We start from the raw sequence: 19,504 nt of genomic DNA, 5'->3' as shown, positions 1-19,504 counted from the left end.
GAATACAAGATGGCCTTCTTTGAAATCAACCCAGATTGGCTTGACAAGAATACGTTATGATAAGTGGTGTTCCTTTGAATTTTGGTACCATAAGAGGGACAGACACATAACAATCAATCAGAAATATCAATGCCCTGCCTATTGGAAATTAGTACTGACCACTAAAGCAAGAAAAACCAAGCATATACATGAAACAGAGTGAAGACACAAATACTTTCATACAGTATCATAACAAAGTTGGAAACAGATCTCAACAGATCATAAGATCAAGGGATTAATACTGATTTTTGTCAGAGATATCCACAACTCCAAATTATATAATAATGTATTACTGACCAGTGAAGAGCTATCATAAAAACCAAAACAACTTTATCCCTAACGTTAGATTAGATAAAATCAAAGATGAAGTTGAGGACCTAACAAAATCTGAAGATGGTCAATTTAAAGACTCTAAGGTCACTGAAAATCTTCACTGAATATAAAGTCCCAAAATTACACCTAAAAATGAACCACATGGCAAAAACAGCACCAACGTCTCAATGGATCTTTTAAAGCTTTTGTTGTCCATTCATTTTCAGCTGTACTCAACTTTTTATTATTCCATTTGGGATTTTCTTCACAGAAATACTGGAGTGATCTGACATTTTTCTCCAGCTCATTTTGCAGATGGAGAAACTGAGGAAAACAGGATTAAGTAACTTTCCCAGGGTTACAAAGCCAGATTTGAACTCAGGAAGATGAGTCTTCCTGACCCCCCACCAAGCACTCTATCCACTACACCACCTTGCTAGGTAACAGTTATATAGTAGTTTTTAAAATATTTTACAAATATTTCATTTTATCCTTAGAGCAACTCTGGGAAATGGATATTATTATCCCCATCTTAGAGATGAAGAAACTGAGGTAAACAGAGGTTAAGTGACAAGCCATGGGTCACAGAGCTTTTAAGTGTCTGAGAATGAATTTGAACTTGGATCTTCCAGGTCTAGAACTTTAACCACTACGCCACTGAGCTGCAAGAAGATGAGAATATTTAGACTACAATTTGAAAAAAAATCTCTATTTGAGTTTTATGCCATAAATCCTACTAAAAACAAACTATGCCAAAAATTGTACCAAATTATGCCAAAATAGTAATTCAAAACAGTTCATGCTAAAACCATTATTAATCAAAACATTCCCTCATTGCATTTCACAGAAAGTAAAAAAAATAACCACATTTTAGCACTTGCATGGAACAATACACGTAACAGGAAAGGTGGTATCATAGAGGAATTTAAACTAAAGACAGGAATCAAATACCACCATGGCCAAAGTGATTTGATAGAGCCCTTGAAGATAAGTTAAGGAACAGGGTAAGATACTTTAATGTATAATACTTCTTAAAGGGAAACAAAAAGAAATATCTGAAAAGAATTCAGCAAACTAAAGTATATTAGAAATTCCAGATTCCCTTAATCAGCAATTGAAAGCAAAAGTTTAAAGGTCAAGATGTGAAAAAAGGAGTGAAAACAATGCAAAGGACCATAGAAACAATTCAACTTCAATCAAAAACAGAGACTTGAGTAGTAAAGAAATCAGGGGAGAATACAGAACTCTCCCCCTCCAAAAGTCAGATGTGAAATATTTCTGAATATGTAAATGATTATAAGAAGTCCTATCCAATAAAAATACTAATTAAATAAAACATTAATAGAAAACTTTCATGCCATCAACATCATAAATGATGAAACAATTATATGAAGATAGAAAATGAAACTTCTAGCCTCTCTGCAAAACTGGAAAGTAATGTAGCCATCTGAGATTCATAAGTACCAGCCCAAATGTTTCACAGTGGTACATGAATTATTAAAAGAGCTCTTCTCAGGTGAATACCTGTTAAAAAATGACTCTAAACAAAATTTAAAGCTACAGAACCCACAAAGAGATAGAGAGAAACAAATCTTCCACTGAAGGCAGCTGACAGGAAGGGTCTATCGCACCAGACTGGGTGCTGAGCGCAGTTCCCAGTGAGCTATGGTTCTGGCCCCAGGGCAGCCCTGACCAGCAGTGGCCAGAGAAGACTTCAGGAGAGTGAATCACCAGCAGCTGTGGTGGTTTCCAGATTCTTCAACCCACAAACACCAAAGAGAAAATGAAAGATCAGTCAGGAACTATGTTGTAAGGGTGAAGGAACAGCACGGTCTGGCCCTTGCCCCTGGGACGAGAAGTGGTGGGGCACTGCAGTGCTGCGTGGCTGCTTTCAGGGGTTCTGGCCTACAGATCATAGGGGGACCAAGTGACCATTCAGAGGGTTATCACTCTTGCTTTGACCTGCCTGGATCTGGATCACATTCTTGAGTGGTGGTCCTGGGGTAGGTGTCCAGTGTGCTAGAGCTTGTGGGGGCTGCAGAGATGGCACTCAACTAATAGCTCCGGCAGCTGCAAAACCCCCAGCAATTTGGGACAAAGCTCTCTCCATTCTGTAAGCAGAGTTCTACCATGGCAAAGAGCTCAAAAGTCAAGTAATTGGCAAGATGAGGAAGTGCAATCAGACCATACAATCCTTTTTGGGGACAAAAAGAATCAAAGCATGAAGCTGGAAGAGGACAATGAAGTCAGAACTCCTGCATCAAAAGCTTCCAAGAAAAATATGAACCGGTTACAGGACATGGATGAGCTCAAGAAGGAATCTGAAACTCAAGTAAGAGAAGTGGAGGAAAAACTAGGAAGAGAAATGAGAATGATGGAAGAAAATCATGAAAAGCAAATCAGCAGCCTGCTAAAGGAGACCCAAAAAAATTCTGAAGAAAATTAGACTAACTCAAATGGCAAAAGATGTCCAAAAAGCCAATGAGGAGAAGAATGCCTTAAAAAGCCAAATTTGCCCTGAGGCCAGAACCACATGGAAAAGGAATTTCAAAAACTCATTGAAGGGAATAATTATTTCAAAATTAGTTTGGAACAATTGGAAGCTAATGACTTTATGAGAAATCAAAATACTATAAAACAGATCCAAACAAATAAAAAAATATAAGGCAATGTGAAATATCTCATTGGAAAAACCACTGACCTGGAAAATAAATCCAGGAGAGATCATTTTAAAATTATTGGACTACCTAAAAGCCATGATCATAAAAAGAACCTAGAAATCATCCTTCAAGAAATTGTCCAGGAAAATTGCCCTGATATTCTAGAACCAGAGGGCAAAATAGAAATTGAAAGAATTCACCAATCACCTCTTGAAAAAGATCCCAAACAGAAAACTTCTAGGAATATCATAGCCAAATTCCAGAGTTCCCAAGTCAAGGAGAAAATATTACAAGCAGCCAGGAAGGAACAATTTTACTATTGTGGAAACACAATCAGGATAACACAAGATCTAGCAGCTTCTATGTTAAGGGATCAAAGGGCTTGTAATATGATATTCCAGAGGTCAAAGAAGCTAGGATTAAAACCAAGAATCATCTACCCAGCAAAACTGAGTATAATGTTTAGGGGAAAAAATATGGTCATTCAATGAAATAGAGGACTTTCAGGCATTCTTGATGAAAAACCCAGAGCTGAACAGAAAATTTGATTTTACATTACAAGAAGCAAGAGAAGCATGAGAAGGTAAACAGGAAAAAGAAATCATAAGGAACTTATTAAAGTTGAACTATTAACATTCTTACATGGAAAAACAATAATTGTAACTCATGATACTTTTCTCAATATGAAGATAGTTGAAGAGAATATATATGTATGTATAGGAGGGTCTATGTATGTATAAATATATATGTTAATGTGTGCATATGTATATACATAGTCAGAGGCCACAGGATGGGTTGAATATGAAGGGAAAATTTCTTAAAAATAAAATTAAGAGGTGAGAGAGGAATATATTGGGAGAAGAAGAAAGGGAGAGATAGATTAGGGTAAATTATCTCATATAAAAGAGGCAAGAGAAAACTGTTACAATGGAGGGGAAGAGCAGGAAGGTGAAAGGGAATGGGTCAATCTTACTCTCATTGAATTTGGCTTAAGGAGGGAATAACATACACATTCAATTGGGTATCTTACCCAAAAGGAAAGCAGATGGGAAGGGGATAAAGGGGGGGGGGTGATAGAAGGGAAGGCAGATTCAGGGAGAGGGTAGTTAGAAGCAAATACTTTTGAAAAGGGACAGAGTCAAAGTAGAAAATAGAATAAGTGGGGGGCAAGATAGGATGGAGGAAAATATAGTTAGTCTTTCACAATATAACTATTATGGAAATATTTTGCGTAATGTACAACCTATGTTGAATTGCTTTTCTTCCCAGTGGGGGTGGGTGAGGAGGGAAGAAGGGAAAGACTCTGGAACTCAAAATTTCAAAAAACAAATGTTAATGCATGTTACATGTGACTGGGAAATTTTGCCATCTTGCCCTACTAGAAAGTTGGGGGGGGGGTGGGGGAGGATATAAGAGAGAACAGATTGGGGAAAGAGGTATTCAGTAGGCTGACTATTCTGGGGTGGGGAGTAGGAGAGAGATGGAGAGAAAAATTTGTAACTCAAAATCTTATGGAAATGAATGTTGAAAACTAAAAATAAATTGAAAAATAAGAACAGCTTTTCTCAAACATAAACCTGATGCCACCAATCACAACACAAGTGATCTCTCCAAATAGAGACTGATTACTCTCCATCTTTATACTTTATATAAATATGGAATTTTATGGCTTGCAAAGCACTTTACAAATGTCTCATTTGATCCTTAGAATAGCCATGGGAGGTAGGTGCTATTATAATCATCATTTTACAGATATGAAAAGTCAGGCAGACAGTAAAAATTATTCACCCTTTTCATTTACAGATGAGGAAACACATGACTTGTCATGAGTCACACAACCAGTAAGTGACTGAGACTAGACTTGAATGCAGGTATTTCTGACTCTAGGTCCAGAACATTCCCCACTGTACCACTGAGCTGCCTCATTCATAGTTAATGTCATGAGAAAAGGCTATGAATAGAAGAAAACAATAAATTGGCTAACATCAAAAAGAGTGGGTCAAAATAGTGCCAGATGTACAAAGAACAATTTATTGATTTAGAAATTATTAAGCAAGCCAAATAGCAGTGCCATTATATACACTTATTTTATTGATTGTTGCAAAGACTTTGACCTAGTTTCATACCCATAACTTATTCAAGCATTATAAAATATATAAAAAGCACAAAATAAAATGAGAACACTAACATATTTTATATCCACACAGAAAAAAAATTACCATTTCCAGATTTTGTTAGCTCCTCAACTTCATTTTTTTATCTAATCTAATCTTAGGGATGAAGTTGTTTGGTTTTTATGATAGTTCTTCACTGGTCAGTAATACATTATTATATAATTTGAAGTTGTGAATACTCCTCACAAAAAGCAGTATTGATCCCTTGATCGTAACTGTCGAGATCTATTTAAAACATATCACTATATGGTCTGGAAAGAGGAAGAAAACAAATCCTAAATATGCATTATCTGGTTAAAAGAATTGAAAACAGTGAATAGAGCACCGGCCCTGCAGTCAGGAGGACCTGAGTTCAAATCTGGCCTCAGACACTTAACACTTACTAGCTGTGTGGCATTGGGCAAGTCACTTAAATCCAATTGCTCTGCCTTACCCCCTCCAAAAAAAAAGGCAAAAAAAAATTGAAAACAAAACCTGGGAAGACTGGTTCACTATTGGAGAGACACTCAATGGTATTAACTGAAGATGTCCATATTGAGGAGTCAAGATAGAGGTTTATATGCATGAACTATAAAGAATGTATAGGCTCTTAGAATTGAAACTGGAGCATAGTAGCAAGATCACTGGTCTTAGTGTCAGAGGCTTTCAGTTCAACTTCTAGAGTGGACACTTTCAAGTTATGTGACATAGAACAATGAAACATGGAGCAATGCATAGACCCTGTCTGATTTAGTTTGCTTGTCTTGTAAAGTGAGGGTGATTTCTGAGGTTCCTCCTAACTCTGTGACCCTAAAAAGGGAAAAGTGACCTTATGGATCATAGTCTAACCAGCCTTCAAAAAAGGAATCAGATCTATAGACTTCTGGATGGATGATCATCCAGTCTCCTTTAGGGTTAAGGAGCTCACATAATCATAGCATTTAGAGCTGGAAGACACCTCAGTGTTTGTCTAATCTAATCTATATCTGAAAGAAATCCCTATTATCACATACCTAACAAGTGGTTGTCGCTTCTTTGCTGGAAGGCCCCCAACGAGGGAGAGTCCACCATTCTTTGGGCCAAGCTATTCCACTTTGGGACAACTAACATCAAGCCTAAATCTGCCTCTTTTCAACTTCTGTTATTGCTTCTGGCTTTGCCTTCTGAGACCAAATAGTAATATCTAATTCCTCTTACACATAAGAGTCCTTTGAATACTTAAAGACAACCATTATATTCCCTCTTAGTTTTTTCTTCTCCATTTAAACATCCTTCAACCAAACCTCATATGACTTAAACTCAAGGCCCTTCATGATTCTGGTTTCCTTCTCTCCTCTGAATGTTTCCAGTATTCAGCTGTGGTGCTCAGAACTGGACACCATACTTCAGCTCATTTCTACTCTTACTTACGCAAAAGTTATTTCTGGTTGAGTCAAAATTGAAATCTATTGAATACCTACTCACCTGTCCTAAGACTGACTTGGGGGAGGTAGTCAAATGTCATGACCATGTATTGCTGATTCTTTATGGTATTAATAGATTTGAGGTAGCTAGGTCACACAGTGGCTAGAACACCAGACTCAGACTCAGGAAAACCTGAGGTCACATCCAGCTTTGGACACTCTCTGGCTAGGTGTTTCTGAGCAAATCACTGAGCCCTGTTTGCCTCAGATTCCTTATCTGTAAAATGGGGATAATAATAGCACCTACTTTGCAGATTTGTTGTAAGGATCAAATGATAATAATCTCTGTAAAGTGCTCAGTGCAGTGCCTGGCACATACATAGTAAGGTGACATATAAATGTTAGTATCATTATTATTATAATACTTAGCACAATGCCTGCCTCATAATAAGTGACATAAAAATCTTTTGTTGTTGTTCAGTTGTTTTAGTCATGTCAGACTCTTTGTGACCTCATTTGGGGTTTTCTAGGCAGAGATAATGGGGTGGTTTGCCATTTCCTTCTCCCACTTATTTTACAGATGACGAAACTGAGGCAAACAGGGTGAAGTGACTTGCCCAGGGTTACATAGCTAATAAGTGACTGAGGCCAGATTTGAACTCAGAAAGATGAGTCTTCCTAGTTGCCCACATAAATATTAGCCATTACTATTATCATTGTTTGCGTCAAAGTATTATAGTAGAAAGATTATTGGACTTGGTGAGATCTTTATTTGAACCTCCTACTTATTAGTTGAATGGCCATGGACAAGTCATTCAACCACTGTGGACCTGAGTTTGGTCATCAAACAGGACGACCTCATTAGGGTTGTGTCAAATGCCAAACAGGATGATGGTGCTTTGTAAACTTTAAAACAATAATTAGTGGCTAGCTGTAACTAAATAAAAAGCTAATCACATTATTCTTACTGTTTTTTTTTTAACCCAGTTCAGGATACAGCATATTTGGAGATACAGCCCCCAAGGTCATACTCCATGGATGTTATTATTAAAGTGTAGCTTTAGAGGAAAGACAGAGCCCTTGGTCTGAAATACATATCTTTTACTTACCCAAAGGCTCTGCCTTCTGAATTACATAGTACTTGAATTTCAGGACTAGGAATAAGAAGACAACTTTACCTGGCACAGTACTGAGTTATAGCATATATTAAGTAAATATTGGTTGAATTCAATTGAAGAAAGTAATTTCCCTCTTTATAGCCCCCAAGCCATGTTATAGCTTAGCTTGGGGCTTATAAGTGTTGGTGGGATCATAAGATTTTAGAATTGGGGAGAAACATTCTCATTTTACAAACGAGGATGCCAAGATGAAGACTGGCTAATGTCTCACCTAACTTCACACCAGAAATAAGCAGCAGGGATTTAAATCTGTGTATTCTGACTCCAGATCAAAAGCTCTTTCCCCTATACCACCACTGTCATACTCCCACCTATACTCAAAAATTTCCTTTACCACAATAATAAGACTGATGGTAACTATCATTTGACTGATCCAAAACCTTCCATAGACACCCCGCACACACACACACACACACACACACACACACACACATATTGCCCACAGAACTAAATGTAGCCTTGGCCTGGCAATCCTTTTGTAATCTAGTCTACCTGTCCAAACTCCTCTCTTGCTGCTCCCTTTCTTGAACCCCCTAGTCTAGCCAAGCTACATGTGTGGTTAAGCAAGAGTGGAAATTTTGGGTTTTTATATTTTATTCCTTCTTTCCTCCATAAAGCATGCTTTTATTGGTATCTGGCATCCTGAATTTAATGTCTATACATGTGACATACATGAAATTCCTTTTCACCATCCCCTATGCAGAGATTTCTAGCAGGCAACAATCTCTTTAATCTCCAGTCTTTTCTTCCTTGGGTTTTTATATTGGACTTTTGCTGCATCCAAACTAAGCTAAAATCAGTACCTCCCACATAGGCAAGTTTTGTCCTGAAAAGTTTAGGCATATCATTTGCCAAATATTCAGGAAATGCATACCATATTAGTTCCCATATTATCTCCCTCTCATCTGTTTAACTCCAAATATGTTTGAACAAAATTTTGAAATGTCTCCCCTAAATTGCTCTCTGCCTCCAGAATTAAAAAAAAATATCTGTTTTGAAATAAAAACCAGGTTGTCAACAGAGGTTTCTCTAAGTAGAACAAAATTTTTCTTGGGTATGAAAAAATGTAAATTAAAGGAGCTGCCAGCTGTTTGTCAGTGCTTGGGATGAGTATGTTGGTAAGCATCCCTCCTCTATGTCTGCCCAGTTGCATTTGATCCATTTCCCTCCAAATCTCTGTGCTGATCACCCACCTGCTTGTCTGGTTTGAGAGTGACTTCATCCCACATCCACAAATGAACTTCAGTCTTTTAAAGGAACCTGAACTAGGGTTGTACCAAATGTCCTTTCCTTCCTTTCGTTGGCTAAAACTTTTGCAAACTCCAAATCTAAAACTTGAAAGGAAAGAAATTCCTAAATGCAAATTCCACATTTCAATCATGTAGTAAATTGCCTTCCTCGCCCTCACACAAGTGTAGGCAATCTCATTTAAAGGGTGTTTTGCTTGTTCTCAGAGCACTTAGAGAAAACACAGACTTGCTGGTGCTGAACACCATGTGTTAGATTTCAGAGAACTAATTGTGCTACCAACTGCTGTAAAACTCTGGCTGAGTCACTGTTTCTAATTAAAGATTAAGATCTTGGGGCAGGTTGGTGGCACAGTAAATAGAACACTGGCCCTGGCGTCAGGAGGATCTGAGTTCAAATCTGACCTCAGATACTTAACACTTACTAGCTGTGTGATCTTAGGCAAGTCACTTAACCCCAATTGCCCTGCCTTCCCCCCTCCCAAAAGACCAAAAACATATTAAGATCTCAAAATTTAATGTAGGATGTGAAGGGTAGCTATATACCAGGACCCACATTTTGGAATGATTTTTCTCCATTTCACTATGTTAGGAGAAAGTAGGGGAAACTATGTAAGCAAATATGGCACCAATGTTTCTTTTTGGACATAAAGAAATATTTACAATTTGTAAATCCTCTAGAGATCTATGGTACTTGCTATACTGGCATGAAAGTTAATCTGGGAGAAGGCAAACTACCACCTGAGGATCCAATCCAGCCTACACCTACTTCTGTACATGCCATGAGTTAAAAATGGTTTTCACATTTTTGAATAAAATTTTATATTTTATTTGAATTTATCCTTTTTACATTTTAAAACAAAGTTAAAAACAAACAAGCAAGCAAACAAACTCTATTCTTAGTTCGTAGGCTGTACATACAAAAATAAGACAGCCAGTTAGATTTGGCCCCTGGGCTGTATTTGCTGACCCTCTCCCCAGAACAAGCTGTGTCTTCTACAGGTCTAAAACACAAAATTAAAAAAAAAAAAAAGAGGCAACAGAGTATAATGGAAAGGAGACAAGATTTAAATATCAAAAGATCTGGGTTTGATTCCCAACTATGATAATGATTATATGACTCTGCACAAAGCATTTTCTTTGTCTAGGTCTCATCTAGAAATTTACACATTATATGTGTATATATACATATATATATATATATATGTGTGTGTGTGTGTGCGCATATATTTGTATTTATTAATTCTATGTTCTCTCTCTTTCTTTTTATATGTACTCATTGCCTTTCCCATTGCAACATAAATTCACTGCAAGTGGAGATTTCTTCATTCTTTTTATTTGTAGCACCAGGTCTAGCACAGTTTGTCACATGATAGACACTTAATAAATATTGGTTAATGGGTTCATCAATTGACAGTGTTAGGTGATGGATGTCCTACAAAGTTTGAATAAGACATGGTCCCTGACCTCGTGGAACTTAAAGTATAGTAGAAGAACCAAGTTCATGGCTGACACATATGAAGAGATAGAAGACCAATATAGGGGTGTATGTGTGTACGTGTGTGTGTGTGTGTGTATGTGTGTGTGTGTATAGGAGTACATTCAACAATGGGCTAGGCAAGCCCAATCTCTTACCTCTTGCTCTGCATAAAAGAAAAGATCTTCATGGAGTTCTCCATCTGTGAGAGCAATGATGACACTAGCAGTCCTGTAGCCTGCCAAATGCAAAGCAAATTCATTCATTCAAACAGACCTTTACAAGATAAGCCCCTTTCCTTAGCACTGGGGATAAATGTATAACTTTTAGCTTAGCCACCAACAGACCACATCATGGAACTTGAATGTTTCAACTAGAACAGAAATGGGAGAAAATGTGCTTTTCTTTCAAGTTACCAGTTTCAAACTACCCTACAAAAGGTATGTTCTAATCATGGCATGAAGATGACCCCGTATTTCCAAAGGCCATGGAAATGGACTACAAGGACCCAGAGGGCCTACCAATACATAAAGACTTTGATTACATATTGGTCATTTGGAGACCAGTCTAGCTAAGTAGGGGAGAATCATCCCAGAACTAACCATCAGGTCACAAGTTTCTTTGCTCATAATAGCTCCAGAAATGATCTTAAGGAAAAGATTCATGACACAGACGAGCTACAGGTCTGTAGAAGGAATACTCACATAGATAAGTATTGAGTGAAAGTTGAAAAGAAGCAAATTTAAGCTTGACATCAATACAAATTTCCTAAGAGTTAGAGCTGTCCAAAACTAGAGTGGCCTGCCTCCAGACTGGACAGGGTGGGTCTCTCCTTCCTTGGAAGTCTTCCTGAAGAGGTGGGTCACCACTTATCGGAAACATTCTAGATGACTAATGAGGTCCCCTCCAGCTCTAAACCTGTAGTCCATATAATGCTTTTACATACAACAGTCTCATGAAGTTGGCAATGAAAACATTATTATCATCACCACTTTAGATATGAACAAACTAAGGCTTAGAACCATGTCATGCAACTAGTGTCAGAGTCCAGCCCTCATGACTCCATGTCCAATATTGTTCCACTACTTTATGTTATCTTTTTTATTTTTTTTAAAAGCAATCGGGGTTAAGTAACTTGCTCAAGGTTACACGACCAGTTATTTCTGGGTGTGGTGCTGAGTATCTAAGCCCGGATTTGATCCCCAGGTCACCCCAACACTGGAGCCAGTGCTCTTACTTGCTGTGCTACCTGGCCGCCCCAACTTTATATTATCTTGATATAAGGGGATTCCTGGCCTGAAGCTTCATTGCAAGAACAGAGAACTCTGGAGAAAGCTGGAATACCCAAACATAAGAGAAGAGGAATTGTTGGGTATCTTCAATGGTTTGCATTGGGTCCAGGAAGAGCAAGTGGGTTGAGAAAACATTATCTAAAAGAAGGGTACAGTGAAGGGCCCAGTGATATCTCTGGAGATCAGGCACAAAGCTTGCGAGAGGCACATGCTAGAATGGTAAGTGCCCCAGGAAATACTCTCTGCTAGAAATTTGGAACTCAGAGTCACTGTAACTACTTCGAGCAAAAAACATAAGTTCCTTTGCTTCCCTTTCTTATAGTAAAATCTTCTTTTAAGGTAAGCAGCCCAGCTGCAGATAGAGGAGTAGACATTGACTGCTAGAGCAAGATTTCTTATCATTTTTTGGTGTCATGTCATGGACCCCTTTGGCAATCTGTGGATCCCTTCTCAGAATAAAGTTTTTAACTGCATAAAATAAAATACATGATGATAAAGGAAACCAATTATAATTAAATATATAGGTGTGTACATACATACATGCATATGTAAAAAAAAATTCTGGGATCCCAAGTTAGGAACCCTTATGGCAGAATAGCTAGAGAAGAGATTTCTTCCCAGGTTTGTGAGAAGCGTGGCACCCCCTGAAATGTAACCAAGGCTTCTGATGGCACAGGTAGCACTGCTACAAGGATCAATATAGTAATAGTAATAAATAATAATAATATAGGGTATCTCTGTGCTAACTGAATTAGCTGAATGTAATATATATATATATATATATATACATATATATATATAGGGCCTTGTAGCAACTATTAAAACCCATGAGATGCTTCCAGAGAGTTTCACCTATATAACAATAACATTAGTGGCTGGTCAGTACTTCTTTCACCTATATAACAATAGCATTAGTGGCTGCATCAATATTAGGTTGCCATGTTGTAGTTTGGAATGAAATAATAAAAGGAAGGGGCTGACCTACATGATCTCTCAGGTTCCTAACTTTACAATCCTATGATCTGAGCTGGAGATGAAAGGTCAATTAGACTACAGTTTAACAAATGTTTTGTTTCCAGAGACCCCTTATATTCTTGAAAATTACTAGGGACCCCCCCCTTAGCTTTTATTTATATGAGTTATTGATTTTACTGTATATAATAAAAACTGACAAAATTAAAATATCTTTTATTAATTCATTTAAAAGTAAGCAAAATAAACCCATTTGTGTTAACATAACATGTTAGCATTTTATTAAAAAAATCTTCTAAAATAAAAAAACAGTAAGAAAAATGACATTGTTTTAAATATTTTTGCATATCTAATATCTGGCTTGAAGGCAATTGTGTTCTCATGTCTACTTTTGCATTCAATCTACTGAAATATGTTGTTTTGATTGAAGTATATATAAAGAAAATCTGTTCTCACATTGACATGTAGTTAGAAAAGGGAGAAGTGCTTTAACACTAAAGCTAATGACATTGTAATATTGTGAAAATAATTTTGACCTAGCAATCCCCCTGAAAGGGCTTCAGGGACAATACTTCGAGACCTGCTGAAATACACAATCCTACATCCCTGGAAAAAAAGAATCTTCTCTATGGCTAAGTTTTTGTAGGAATAATTAGGCTGTGGAAGAATTGCTCAGATAAGCAGTAAGCACTAAGCAATCCCTCTCTGTACTCCCCTCCCCCCATCTACAAAGTGCTTTGTATGCACACTCTAAATTAATTGTGCAAAAACTTAATGCACATAAATCCTGTTCCCCCAAAGTACAGGACAGAAAGTATACGAATAAAAAAGATTTAGTGGTCAATTCTAGGCAGGGTAATTTTACATGCAACAGATATCCAAAGCACACAAATCTACTAAAGCATGCCTGAAAACAAGGCACAAAATGAAATTGCAACTGCTTACTGTGATTGTTTGGGTTCTCTGCTACTTTTTTTTAATGTGAGCCATTATTTTTTATTTTATTTTATTTTGCAGGGGGGAGGGCAGGGCAATTGGGGTTATGTGACTTGCCCAAGGTCACATGGCTAGTAAGTGTTAAGTGTCTGAGGCCAGATTTGAACTCAGGTCTTCCTGACTCCAGGTCTGGTGTTCTGTGCCACTGTGCCACTTAGCTGCCCCCTCTCTGCTACTTTTAAGGGAATTTCCCTTTATGTGAACAAGAGTCAAACTGAACCAGTGTCTTTCATCCTCTTATAAGCCTCCCACACTCTTTGTGAAAGAAGTTTACATATATGAGCTATGCATAAGGTTGAATATGGGCATGATACCAATTTTTAGTAGCAAACTAAAAAATAAAAGAAAGTTGGATAATCCATAATATCTTCTTACCTTGAATGTTTTCATAATAAATCTGCTCATTGGCCTGAAATACACATGAATAGGATGATCAGAGAGAGAGTCATGGTTTGCATTTCCAATGCAGTATTCATGCACGCAGCTTAGGATAGGGCACTACAGTCAGAATGGAGTTTGGATACAAGGCTCTTAAAGACCTAGCATTCATTCCATAATTAATCAGTGTTGACGACATGAGGTTACAATCACATTGGATTAATTATCTAGGTCATGCTCTGTGTGAACTGGGATCCCTTTTTACTTATGCTGAAGTGAAGGACGTTTTCTCATCAAATGATGTTCCTTTTTCTACCAACCTGGAAAGACATCCCTTTGGGGAAAGGGTGGGAATTTCCTGTGGGCTATTACTGTCTGCCAAGATTTGCATTAACTAATGAACTCTTCACAACCAGGGTCACACAGGCTAGAGATGTTGGATGCCTCTCTTCAGTCTACAAGTTCCTAAGGCAAAAAAAATTGCCATTGCTATTTCTTTTGTGGTTCTAAAAAGAGTATGCTTTTTAATCCACTTAATCCTTGGGTCTTCTCTGTGTAATTCTGAAAATTCTATATGCTTATGTTTTATAATTATTCCAAAATTTACCCTTTGAAACCCTTCATTCATGTACGTGTCTCCTCCAGGCAGGACTTTTTGTAGCTCTTCTAAGCCTTGGCGAATCTGTTCTCTGAAAACCAAAAAGACGCTGTGTAAGAGCATTCAGGGAAATCTTTGCTTTTGAGCTTTGTCCTACTGGCATTGCTAGGAATGCAGATGTCACAGATGGGTTGGTAGGGCTTTGATATGGTTGTATTGGATGAATGTGTATGCTAATTCCAACAGTGCCAAACTAATGTGTTTAGTCAGTCAGTCAATTAACAGCTATTAAATGTCCACTATGTGCCAGATGTTGTGCTAAGCTCTGGGGATACAAAAATAGGTAAAAGAAAGAAAGTCCTTGCCCTCAAAGAGCTTACAATCTAAGAAGGAAGACAGCAAGTAAACCAATAAATACAAACAAGCTCTATATAGGATAAATAGGAGATAATTAATAGAGGGAAGGACCAGAATTAGGAAGGGTTGGGAAAGTCTTCTAGTAAAAATAAGATTTTAGTTGGGTATTTAAAAAAGCTAGGGAAATCAGTAGATGAAGTTTTTTTTTTAAGAGCATCTCTAGATGTCAGAACTGGCCCTCTTAGTGACCATGTATGGTATATAATGGACAGCTAGGTGGAACAGTGGGTACAGTGCTGGTTCTAGAGTTAGGAAGACTCAGTTCAAATCTGGCCCTCAGACACTTACTAGCTGTGTGACCCTGGGCAAGTCACTTATCCCTGTTTGCCTCAGTTCCTCATCTGTAAAATGAGCTGGAGAAGGAAATGGCAAGCCCCTCCAGTATCTTTGCCAAGAAAACCCCAGGATAAAATCCATGGACACATAGAGTCAGACAGGACTGAACAACTAAACAACAAGTAATTACTCAATTACTTCAGTAAATGAATGAATACTTCTTATATGATTGGTTATTATAATGGAATTCATAGGTCATATGTGAACCTGGGATCCCTTTTTACCTATGCTGGAGTGAAGGACATTTTCTCATCAAATAAAATTCCTTGTTCGACCAACTGGGAAGACATCCCTTGAATAAGATGAATTAGAAAATATTTTTTAGTTAAAACCAGAAGTGTTGTATTAAGACAGAAAGGAGTATGAGATGTGTTTGGCTATATAGCCTTCTTCGATGGGTAAAGAAGGGATCCTTAACAAATATTCCATTTTTCTCATTGCCCAAAGAGTGCCTTGCTACTGGAATGACTCCTCTAAACCTGTTCCAACTGCTTTGCACATATGTTTTCCTAAAATCTGTGTTTCCCTGGTGCCAACACAAATAACGGTTAGGTGGGAAAATTGCTTTTTACTTGGCCTTATTCCACTGATGCTGTTGTGTCTGGTGAGGTCATGAGCTGAGTTAAATGGTCCTAAGTCTGTATAAGTAAACCCCTAATACAACTCCTAGCTAGTTCTCAATCAGATTGCATCCATCAGCCCCTAATCAGCCTACTCCTTCTTCAAGCATCCCAAAGAACCCAGAAAAATAAATACATGATCTAACAGTCCAGTTGAACAATGGATTGTTGTGCTTTAGTCAAAACTAAAAGAACTTCTTTAGAATTAAGATATTTGGAGAAGAAAGTCTTAAAATGTTGATAAGCTCCTCTTATCTTCATGAGAACTTGCTGAAGCTGAGTAAAGTTCATACAGTGGGCAAAATTATCATTAAACAACCCTTCTACCATACTGTTTGGTACAATATATGTGTGTATATATATATATGTACACATATATGTGTGCATACATATTACTAAGGATTACAAAGTATTTTCCTCACAATATTCTTGTAAAGCCAGTGGAACACAAATATTTTAACCCCCTGGAGATGAGAATATGAAGGTTCTGAAAAATAAAGTGACTTGACTGAAGTAAAAAAGTGATGGACCCAGGACTTTATTCCAGATCTTCTGATTAGGTAGAAAAACCAATGGATATGGACATAGAAAAATGGGTTCAAATCCCAACTCAGTTGCTGTCTACCTATGTGACCTTGAAAAAGTCCCTTAACTGTTCTTGGTCACAGCATCTTAGCATGGGTGTGTGCACTGATATATCCTTCTTCCCTCCCTACCCTGGGTCTCAAGGTCTCTTTGGGCTGCAGGACTTTTTACTTGAGTTAATTTACTTGATTAATTTTCTATGCAGGGACTACGCTCCTGACTCTTCCTTTTGACTGCCTATTTCCTTCCTTTGAAACCTTATATACTCTTTTTTTTTGAGGGAGGAAGGCAGGGCAATTGGGGTTGTGACTCGCCCAAGGCCACACAGCTAGTAAGTGTTAAGTGTCTGAGGCCAAATTTGAACTCAGGTCCTCCTGACTCCAGAGCCAGTGCTCTATTCACCGAGCCACCTAGCCACCCAACCTTGTACACTCTTTAAAGTCCCATTCAAATTTGAGTTTTCCCATGAAGCACTGCTAGGTCACAGATTTACAGCTGGAAGTGACCTTACATTTCATTCACTGAAACGTCTTCATTTTTCATCTAAGCCACAAAGGTTCTAAGTCACAGAACCAGAATTAGAAACCAAGCTTTCTGATTTTCCTCAATAATGATCCCCACCCCAGCTCCTGAATATGAAGAATCCTTGATTTTCAACTCTGTTTTGAACTTGTCACAGAGTTAGAATACTCTAGCTGGGTGGTCCTAGTTAAATCATACATAGCCTCTCAGTGACCCAGGGAATCTCTAAAACTATCAGTTAGAGAGGACTTACTAGTCTGCATTGATGGAGGAAATTTCTACTTCAAGAATGATAAAAATTGATGAAATCACAGGTTCACCACCATCCAAAATTTTTGAAAGAAATTGTAATAGCTTCAGGCTATTCAACAGAGAAATCCTAGATGCCTAGAGGGATTTGCACCTGGAGTAAGAAGGAAAAGGGGTGTGGACAAAAGCAATAAAACTGCCTGGCCCACATCACCCCTTCCCTGGACCACTGCCATCACTTTCCAATGATCTCTGTGCTTCCAGTCTCTCCTCTTCAATACATCTAACTACACAGTTCTCAAAATGATATTCCTAAAAAGTAGATCGAACCATGCCCCTTCCCTGATCAGGAAGCTTAGGTGGTTCCCTACTGTACCTAGGATCAAATAGAAACTTCTTTATTTGACATTTTAAGTCTTCACAACCCAAATCCAACTACCTTTCCCAGTCTATTATATATATATTTCTCCCCTTAATGCACTCTGCAGTTCATTCAAAGGAGCCTTCTTCCTGGTTTTCATGTACAGAATCTTTTCTTCCCTCTCTGTACCTTTGCAAAGGTTAGCTTCCAGGCCTAGAATGTACCCCCAGCTCCTCACCTCTGCCTTTTAGAATGGCCAATTTCCTTCAAAGTTCAACTCAAAAGCCTCGTCTTAAATGACATATCCTGATCTCCCCCCTGAGCACTGAGAACTAAGTGACAGTTTCCTTACTCTATCCAGGGTCTCCACATCCCCTCTTGAGTTTTCTTTGGGAAATTTCTATCCTATTACCCCATCTGAGGAGATTGCACCCATTGGTCTATGAGGCATAGCAGACTTTGGTACTTTAATCCCTACCTTGTATTTGATACCAAATTGATATCTTCTACACAGTCTGATAATAGATAGCATTTTTTTAGATTGGGGTTGAAGCCATCATTTTCAGAATCATTTACTCAAAAGAGTCCCCCTGAATCTAAGAAGATTGTAAAAGGACAACAGTCAGACATCTCAGAGACTTCCAGGTCCCCATGTCACATGCAATTTTATATCATATAAAGGTGATCATCCCCCTTTACATGGAGACAGGGACTATTCTATAGTAATTATCTTCAGACATCTGAAGGGATCATGTGGAAAGGGGATAGCCTTATTCTTCTTGGGCCTGCACTAGGCTGCTCTAGGCCCAATGGGTAAAAGTTGTAGAAAAATAAAATTCTGCTCCATACAAGGAAAAACCTTCTAATAATTATAGCAATCCCAACATAGGATGGGCTGACTTGGGAGGTAATGACTTCTCCATAACTCAAAGTCTTCAGGTGAAAGCTGGATGATACTTTAAAACTGCAATGCTAGTTACTGGAGATTTTAATCTCACTCAATGTTTCATAATGTTGTTCTATACCCAGTAGGTGCTTAAAAATTTTTTTAAAATCCTGAATAAATGAAAAAAAGGAGGCATATAGGACATTTCCCCCAAATCTACATATACCTCTTCTTTATTTTTTCCACATAGGCTCTTCTATAGTTTTTTTAAAATTCATAATATTATCATTGTCTCCTCAAAAGGAATGAATGGTGCTACTTTCAAGTATTAAATATCTGAGTTATGTTTTTCATTTCAGAAGGGTTTTATAAGTTTGTCTTTTACTGATGATATGGCATGATCAATCTGCTCCAGGAAACAAGAGATTTGTTTGATGTACAACATTTCCCCCAGTAACGTTAGTAATGAAAGGAAACTCCAGGAAGAGCCTAAGAGATGACTGAAGGTTGCCCAAGAAGAGTTTCTTGGGTTCTATCCAAAAACTCTTAACTCTCAAGATTTCTAAACATCAAATGAGGTACTTAATCACACAGGCCCCTCTATGAAATAGCAGTAAATACATTTTTTTCCTTGAGATATGAAAAACCTTCTCAAACCAATTTTCCTAAAGTGTTATGACAATGAAATGCATATTGCCATACTACAGATGTTTTCTAGAAAAAAAATCTGTAAAATGTTTTAAAAGAAGTGTATCTCTCTCTCTCTCTCTCTCTCTCTCTCTCTCTCTCTCTCTCTCTCTCTCTCTCTCTCTCTTCCCCCCCC

The 19,504-nt window shown here is 37.8% G+C and overlaps 1 protein-coding gene across 2 annotated transcripts in view; it reads right to left on the bottom strand.

Annotated features, from left to right (window-relative positions):
• Positions 1-19,504, bottom strand: part of ANTXR1 (ANTXR cell adhesion molecule 1) — a 328,385-nt gene that overhangs the window by 249,560 nt on the left and 59,321 nt on the right. For both annotated transcript variants that reach the window (XM_069068888.1, XM_069068889.1), the window contains exons 4-6: positions 14,715-14,796; positions 14,105-14,138; positions 10,628-10,707 (exon numbers count right to left, since the gene is read on the bottom strand). In XM_069068888.1, coding sequence (XP_068924989.1) covers positions 10,628-10,707; positions 14,105-14,138; positions 14,715-14,796 — 196 coding nt within the window. The remainder of the gene's footprint in view (positions 1-10,627; positions 10,708-14,104; positions 14,139-14,714; positions 14,797-19,504) is intronic.

The sequence above is a fragment of the Petaurus breviceps genome, unplaced genomic scaffold (assembly GCF_028583685.1).
Source record: "Petaurus breviceps papuanus isolate PSGF00001 unplaced genomic scaffold, PetGlider_PUasm1.0 90775, whole genome shotgun sequence".
In the NCBI taxonomy this organism is placed as follows: domain Eukaryota; kingdom Metazoa; phylum Chordata; class Mammalia; order Diprotodontia; family Petauridae; genus Petaurus; species Petaurus breviceps.
The sequence above is the reverse complement of the archived record's forward strand: the minus strand, read 5'-3'. Positions and strand labels throughout refer to the sequence as shown.